The 7,500-nt window shown below is 49.7% G+C and overlaps 2 protein-coding genes across 7 annotated transcripts in view; both read right to left on the minus strand.

Moving 5' to 3' along the window:
• Ehbp1 (Eps15 homology domain containing protein-binding protein 1) overlaps positions 1-7,500 on the minus strand; it is a 292,936-nt gene that overhangs the window by 107,510 nt on the left and 177,926 nt on the right. The gene's annotated exons all lie outside the window — the stretch shown is intronic.
• LOC147469211 (uncharacterized) overlaps positions 1-7,500 on the minus strand; it is a 15,875-nt gene that overhangs the window by 6,023 nt on the left and 2,352 nt on the right. Inside the window, exons 3-4 of the mRNA XM_086549989.1 lie at positions 3,885-4,385; positions 3,350-3,405 (exon numbers count right to left, since the gene is read on the minus strand). Of these exons, the coding sequence (XP_086406115.1) occupies positions 3,350-3,405; positions 3,885-4,385 (557 nt within the window). The remainder of the gene's footprint in view (positions 1-3,349; positions 3,406-3,884; positions 4,386-7,500) is intronic.

Consider the following 7,500-nt stretch of genomic DNA (forward strand, 5'->3'; position numbering starts at 1 on the left):
GTGACGCAATATTTTCGGAAAAATCAGTTATCATGTGACGCGAAGGCTGAAGCATCGGGTGAAGAAGGGGCCCCCGGCGGTTGCAGAGCCAAGCGCCTTCAAGCTGATAGTGTGTCATGCCAAGAGTACGAAGTGTCTCGTGTCGTCAGTGTCAAAAGCTACACATATACATGACGCTGGCTCTCGAGTGTGCCACAGCCTCCACCTAGAGCGCTCTCGACCGTCGCGCTGCCCCTCCCTCCGGAATCGCCCTCCTAACGCCGCCACCCCCCCCCTCCCTCCCTCTCCCTCCGGAATCGCTCTTACGTCCCTGTGTCGCATTTTGAGTCGAAATCGATCAATGCGAAAAAAATCCCCTGTCAACAGACCGTGTGTTGCATCAAGCGGAGGTAACAATGCCACAGCCCCTTTAATATCACTAGGTTCAACCATAAAGTCGTGGATGCTGACACTAAACTTTAAAATGCCAAACTCGACGAAAAACAAAACAAAAGAAAAAAATCCCAAAAATCCAGCAACTCTCAAGTTAATCTCGAGGCTAAACTTCTCCGACATGACGGTTTGTAAATTTCTCAGAGGAAAAAAATATTCAGAAATAAAAAAATACTAAATTTAGGGGGAGACAAGTCGTATCATAGCCAACTTCCTAAATTAATTAGTGAACTGCCAGCACGGGTTATCTCAAGTCCGCCCTTGTGGGATCCACGCAAGTTCAATCCACACTTCCTACTACGCAGAAATTAATAAAAACTATTTTCGAATACTCCGCCGGAAATTGATGTATGGCCACTAACACTAGCATCGTTATCGTCATCAACAATACTCGCTTTATGCACTTTTATCTATATTTTCCTTATTGTAATATAATCAGTATTAACATATCACCTGTATCACATTTAGCGATGTCATGGTCCAAATTTAACACACTCTTTCTGCTTTCGTAACTTTTTTTTTATTTTACCAACAGCCCATCTTTCTTAACTCTTGCCTGTTTGATTCACCAGCGCATGCGCACATGCTTGACAGGCAGGCTGCATGCATGATTTCATGATCTCTTGCATTCATGTATATTTGTGCGTGTGCCTCTTGCCTACCTTCTTGTCGGCCTGTCGGCTGCTTCTCACATTGCCTGTCTGTCTGCCTGCTATTAATTTATCCATTCATGCATAGAGCATGCTGCAAGCATGTCCGCCTCTCTGTCTACTCTCTTGCTCGTCTGCCACAAAATAAAATAAAAAGCTAACCAACCAATGCCTATCATCTAGGTTGCCTGCCTGTCTGTCTGTCTGTCTGTCTGTCTGTCTGTCTGTCTGTCTGTCTGTCTGTCTGTCTGTCTGTCTGTCTGTCTGTCTGCCTGTCTGCCTGCCTGCCTGCTTCCCTGCCTGCCTGTCTGTCTGTCTGCCTGCCTGCCTGCCTGTCTGCCTGCTTCCCTGCCTGCCTGTCTGCCTGCCTGCCTGCCTGCCTGCCTGTCTGCCTGCCTGCCTGCCTGCCTGCCTGCCTGCCTGCCTGTCTGCCTGCTTGCCTGTTTGCTTGCTTGCCTGCCTGCCTGCTTGTCTGCTTGCTTGCCTGCCTGCTTGCTTGCTTGCCTGCCTGCTTGCTTGCTTGCCCGCCTGTCTGCCTGCCTGTCTGTCTGTCTGTCTGTCTGTCTGCCTGCCTGTCTGTCTGCCTGTCTGCCTGCCTGTCTGTCTGCCTGCCTGCCTGCCTGCCTGTCTGCCTGTCTGCCTGCCTGCCTGCCTGCCTGCCTGCCTGCCTGCCTGCCTGCCTGTCTGCCTGCTTGCCTGTTTGCTTGCTTGCCTGCCTGCCTGCTTGTCTGCTTGCTTGCTTGCCTGCCTGCTTGCTTGCTTGCCTGCCTGCTTGCTTGCTTGCCCGCCTGTCTGCCTGCCTGTCTGTCTGTCTGTCTGTCTGCCTGCCTGTCTGTCTGCCTGTCTGCCTGCCTGCCTGTCTGTCTGCCTGCCTGCCTGCCTGCCTGTCTGCCTGTCTGCCTGCCTGCCTGCCTGTCTGCCTGTCTGTCTGCCTGTCTGCCTGTCTGCCAGTCTGCCTGCCTCCCTGTCTGTCTGCCTGTCTGTCTGCCTGTCTGTCTGCCTGTCTGTCTGCCTGTCTGTCTGCCTGCCTGCCTGCCTATCTGTCTGCCTGCCTGCCTGCCTATCTGTCTATCTGTCTGTCTGTCTGCCTGCCTGCCTGCCTGCCTGCCTGCCTGCCTGCCTGCCTGCCTGCCTGCCTGCCTGTCTGCCTGCCTGCCTGCCTGCCTGCCTGTCTGCCTGTCTGCCTGCCTGCCTGTCTGCCTGTCTGCCTGCCTGCCTGCCTGCCTGTCTGCCTGTCTGCCTGTCTGTCTGCCTGTCTGTCTGCCTGTCTGCCTGCAAAACCTCCAGCTAGCCCGCAACCCGTGGCCGATATGAGAGTCAACATTGGCATTCTTTCCTGCTGGGCATTCTAACTGCATAAGGGACCTCGGGAAATAAAGAAGAGCGGGAGAGCGTCTCAGAGAAGAAATCATCTTCCTGCCCCGCGGCCTCTCGCCATTCCGTTCAGGTGTCTTCCCTCGTCCTCGTCTTCGTCTTCGTCTTCGTCTTCGTCTTCGTCTTCGTCTTCGTCTTCGTCTTCGTCTTCGTCTTCTCATTTTTCTTGTTTTCATTTTTATCTTACTTCTTTTCTTCTTATTTTTCCTCTTTTCGTCGACGACTTCGTCCTCTTCTTTTTCTTCTTTGTCTACGTCTTCGTCTTATCTATTTCTTCTTCATCTTCTTCATCTCCTTTTCCTTTTCCTTTTCCTTTTCCTTTTCCTTTTCCTTCTCCTTCTCCTTCTCCTTCTCCTTCTCCTTCTCCTTCTCCTTCTCCTTCTCCTTCTCCTTCTCCTTATCCTTATCCTTATCCTTATCCTTATCCTTATCCTTATCCTTATCCTTCTCCTTCTCCTTCTCCTTCTCCTTCTCCTTCTCCTTCTTCTCCTTCTCCTTCTCCTTCTCCTTCTCCTTCTCCTTCTCTTTCTCTTTCTCTTCCTTCTCCTCCCCTTTCTCTTTCTCCTTCTCCTTCTCCTTCTCCTTCTCCTCCTTTCTCCTTCTCTTTCTCCTTCTCCTTCTTTTCTTTTTTTTGTCCCTTGAAGAACGCCTTGTTGCACTTATCACAATGGCATTTTCTAAGGCACTCTCCCTCCATTCTCCATTCGCCTCTTTCGCTCGCCTTCGCACAGCATCCTTCGTACGGTCAAAAAGAGGCGCTGTGGGGTCGGGGGTGGGCTTTTTTTAGGGGGGGGATAACACGAGGAGGAGGAGGAGGAGAAAATGAAGAGGAGGAAGAGTGGGAGGAAGAATAGGAATAAGAGGAGGAAGAAGAGGAAGAAGAGGAGGAAGAGGAAGAGTAGGAGGGGGAGGGGGAGGGGGAGGGGGAGGGGGAGGGGGAGGGGGAGGGGGGAGTGGGGAGTGGGAGGGGGAGGAGGAAGAAGAGGAAGAAGAAGAGGAAGAGGAGGAGGGGGAGGGGAGGGGGAGGGGGAGGGGGAGGGGAGGGGGAGGGGGAGGGGGAGGGGAGAGGGGAGAGGGGAGGGGAAGGAAAAGGAGAAGGAAAAAGGAGAAAAAGGAGGAGGAGGAGGAGGAGGAGGAGGAGGAAGAGGAGGAGGAGGATGAGAAGGAGGAGTAAAAGGAGGAGAAGGAGGAGGAGTAAAAGGAGGAGAAGGAGGAGGAATAAAACGAGGAGAAGGAGGAGGAGGAAAAGGAGGAGAAGGAGAAGGAAATTGAGGAAGAGGAGAAGGAGGAGGAGGAGGAAGAGAAGGAGGAGGAGGAAATTGAGGAAGAGGAGAAGGAGGAGGAGGAGGAAGAGAAGAAGGAGAAGGAGGAGGAAAAGGAGGAGGAAGAGGAGGAGGAAGAGGAGGAGGAGGAGGAGGAGGAGGAAGAGGATGAGGAAGAGGAGGAGGAGGAGGAGGAGGAGGAGGAGGAGGAGGAGGAGGAGGAGGAGGAGGAGGAGGAGGAGGAGGAGGAGGAGAAGGAGAAGGAGAAGGAGAAGGAGAAGGAGAAGGAGAAGGAGAAGGAGGAGGAGAAGGAGAAAGAGAAAGAGAAAGAGAAGGAGGAGGAGGAAAAGGAGAAAGAGGAACAGATAGAGGACGAGAAACAGAAACGAGGGAGAGGAGCAGGAGGAGGCGAAGAGTAAGGGAGAAAAGAAGTATGAGCAGCAGGCGAAGAAAGAGGAAGAGGCCGACAGCCCATTAAAATGTTTGGCAAAACTTGCGAGACTTTCCCTCCCCGGCCCTCATTATCTTCACGGAGGCGCGGCCGCCATGATATCTCGAGCCGCACGCCCGCGCCAGGACGCTCCCGGGCGGCAGAGGCCAAGGCTCCGCTCGGGACGCCCACGAGGGGCAGAGGAGAAGGTGGCTGTGAGGATACGCTCTGGAGGTGCTTGTTCGGATGCGTTCATGTGACGGTTGTGTGGATGTGTTCATGAAGGGGCGGTGTGGATGCGTTCATGAAGGGGCGGTGTGGATGCTTTCATGAAGGGGCGGTGTGGATGTTTTCATGAAGGGGCGGTGTGGATGCGTTCATGAATGGGCGGTTTGGATGCGTTCATGTGACGGTTGTGTGGGTGCACCCATGATACGGTTATGAAGATGCGTCTGTGAAGTGGCTATGAGGATTATGAGCTGCAGTGTGACGATGAGGGTGCGTGCGTGAGGTAGATGCGTGTTATGAAGGGGCTGTGAGGATGTGTCTGCGAGTCAGACATGAGATCTGCCAGTGAGCGAAGTGGAGTCAGTGGAGGCATTGCACTTCAGGGAGACTCCAGCAGGTGGATCATGTCAGAGGTGAAGTGAGAATGACACAGGTAAAGGCGGCGAACTGAAATTGGTTGATTCTCTACCAGGATGCCAAATAAAGACCCTAAAGATATGAAATGAATATGAGTCATATTGAAAATAATCTACTTATGGCCTCCTTCGTTCCTTTATACGTCAACTCATGACGAACTAATACCAGATACGGGTCCCCACCTCACTAGTCTTTACGATCAGCCTCATCTCAAGCATCTCATCTCGTTAACATCATGCTTTATTTCTGTTTTCGAACACAAATGCCCTTTCTCTCAAGAACTCGCACACACATGCACATTCCACACACGCGAATTCGCACAAACACTCACACACAAAGAAACACACACAAACACAAACACACATACACAAACCAATTAACAAACACACACACACCTACACAATCACAAACAAACACACATATACACACATACACACAAACAAACAAACACACACAAACAAACAAACACGCCGACACCCCCAGAGGAAAACGCTAACAGTCCAGCCAAAGGATCCACAAGTTGCCTCCACAAATCACGCAATCTATCCCCCACACAAATGATCACGCCCTGGCAGCATACCAAGCGACCACTTACCACTAATAACCGGTCCGCTGGTGGATTGAGTAAAGACGAGGGGAGGGGAGGGGAGGGAGAGGGGAAAAGAGGGAGGGAGGGAGGGAGGGAGGGAGGGAGGGAGGGAGGGAGGGAGGGAGGGGGGGAGGGAGGGAGGGAGAGATGAGGAAGGGAAGGAGGGAGAGATGAGGAAGGGAGGGAGGGAGAGATGAGGAAGGGAGGGAGGGAGATATGAGGAAGGGAAGGAGGGAGATATGAGGAAGGGAAGGAGGGAGATATGAGGGAGGGAGGGAGGGAGGGAGGGAGAGGGAGAGGGAGAGGGAGAGGGAGAGGGAGAGGGAAGGGAGAGGGATGAGAAGAGGGAAGGGAGAGGGAGAGGGAGAGGGAGAGGAAGAGGTGAGAGAGAGAGAGAGAGAGAGAGAGAGAGAGAAAAGGAGAGAGAGAGAGAGAGAGAGAGAGAGAGAGAGAGAGAGAGAGAGAGAGAGAGAAGAGAGAGAGAGAGAGAGAAATAGAGCGAGAGAAATAAAGAGAGAGAAATAGAAGGAGAAATAGAGCGAGAGAAATAATGAGAGAGAAATAGAGAGAGAAGAGAGAGAAGAGAGAGGCAGTTATGGTGGTGCTTTCGTCCTAAACAAGGCCATGAATACTATGTAGTCATGGGTCACAAGCACAGTAGCCAAGACCAAGCACAAGCAATGACATGGGCGGGCGGCCGGATGGATGATTGAGTGGGTTATTCCGACACTAAATCAAAGGAAGGAAGCAAAGGAAACCTCGATAGTAAAGAGGGAATGGCGGACAGCGAAGTAAGATACCAAGAAAAAAGAAAATGGAAGTGATGACTAAAGAAGGGAATCATAACAACAACAAAAAGACAGTGAGGACTAAATAAAGCAGACAACAGCAAAAGAGCGCAACAAGAACATCAACAACAAGAACATCAACAACAAAAGAGCGCAACAAGAACATCAACAACAAAAGAGCGCAACAAGAACATCAACAACAAAAGAGCGGAACAAGAACATCAACAACAAAAGAGCGATGGACAGTATAGGACCCTCTTCCATACACACGCACCCCGGAACAACAACAACAACAACAACAACAAAAACGACGACGCGGTGGCTACGGCAGTCGGTGCAGCGGGAAATGACAAAAGAAAGAATCTGATATTGGAAAATCGCTCTGGGACCCGCTCTTTAAAACAATACGCGCGGCGCGGAATAAGCCGTCTCGCCGTCCGTAATCAATACGAGTTATTTCAATGAACCCAAGATCATCAAATGGTGAAGGAGGGAAGAGAATAAGAGGAATTAGAAGAAAATCAAACAAGGGATAAAGAGACTAAACAAGAAATCCGAATAGAATCAAATAAGCGTGTCTGTGAAAGAATTTTACTACTATCTTGGGAATGTAAAGTTAAAGGTACATAACATCGAGAAATACACACAATCGACGAATCATCTGTAATAATTCTACATTTAGGCGTATCTTAAATCTTCGTCCATCTATGTCACAATAATCATGAAAGAACAAACGATACGACATCATTCTTAAGAATTAATAGTAAGGTTCTTTACGGCATCATGTACTGTCGGAGAGCTTGGTTTGGTAATATTGTTTACATTCAAAATTCATTTTTCTAACTAGTAAGACCAAATAACAAGTTTGAATCTGAATAAATCTGAACGGTAATAATATGTTCGGTTGTCCGTGGACATATTTTTTTCTTCTTGTCTCTTTTTTTGACAGAAGACAGGTTCACGCAAACTGTAGATTCTAACCAAGCCGAAGGTGAATGTTCAATATCAAACAATATTCAATATTTATTAAATTAAAACGATAAGAACACTAAATCACACTAGCACTCCCTTACATGTTAACCTCTTGCTTCAATTTCCACCTGCTCTGAACTAGCATTAGCTCATCAAACGTCACAACAATATGCAATGAAGCTTACCACGAATTTCAGCCCAACAGCGTCGGGTTTACAGAACACGACACTCACTATAAAAAAGATACAGAAAAAAGATACAGTTGCGGATTTGCGAAGATACAGTCAAAGGAAAGCGGATCGTGTACTTGTATTTCTAGTCTGTCGGTTCCGAAACGAAAAAAAAAAATAGTGACAGA

This window comes from Penaeus japonicus, unplaced genomic scaffold (genome assembly GCF_977035675.1).
Source record: "Penaeus japonicus unplaced genomic scaffold, GWHDUDI00000001_assembly GWHDUDI00000023, whole genome shotgun sequence".
Lineage (NCBI taxonomy): Eukaryota > Metazoa > Arthropoda > Malacostraca > Decapoda > Penaeidae > Penaeus > Penaeus japonicus.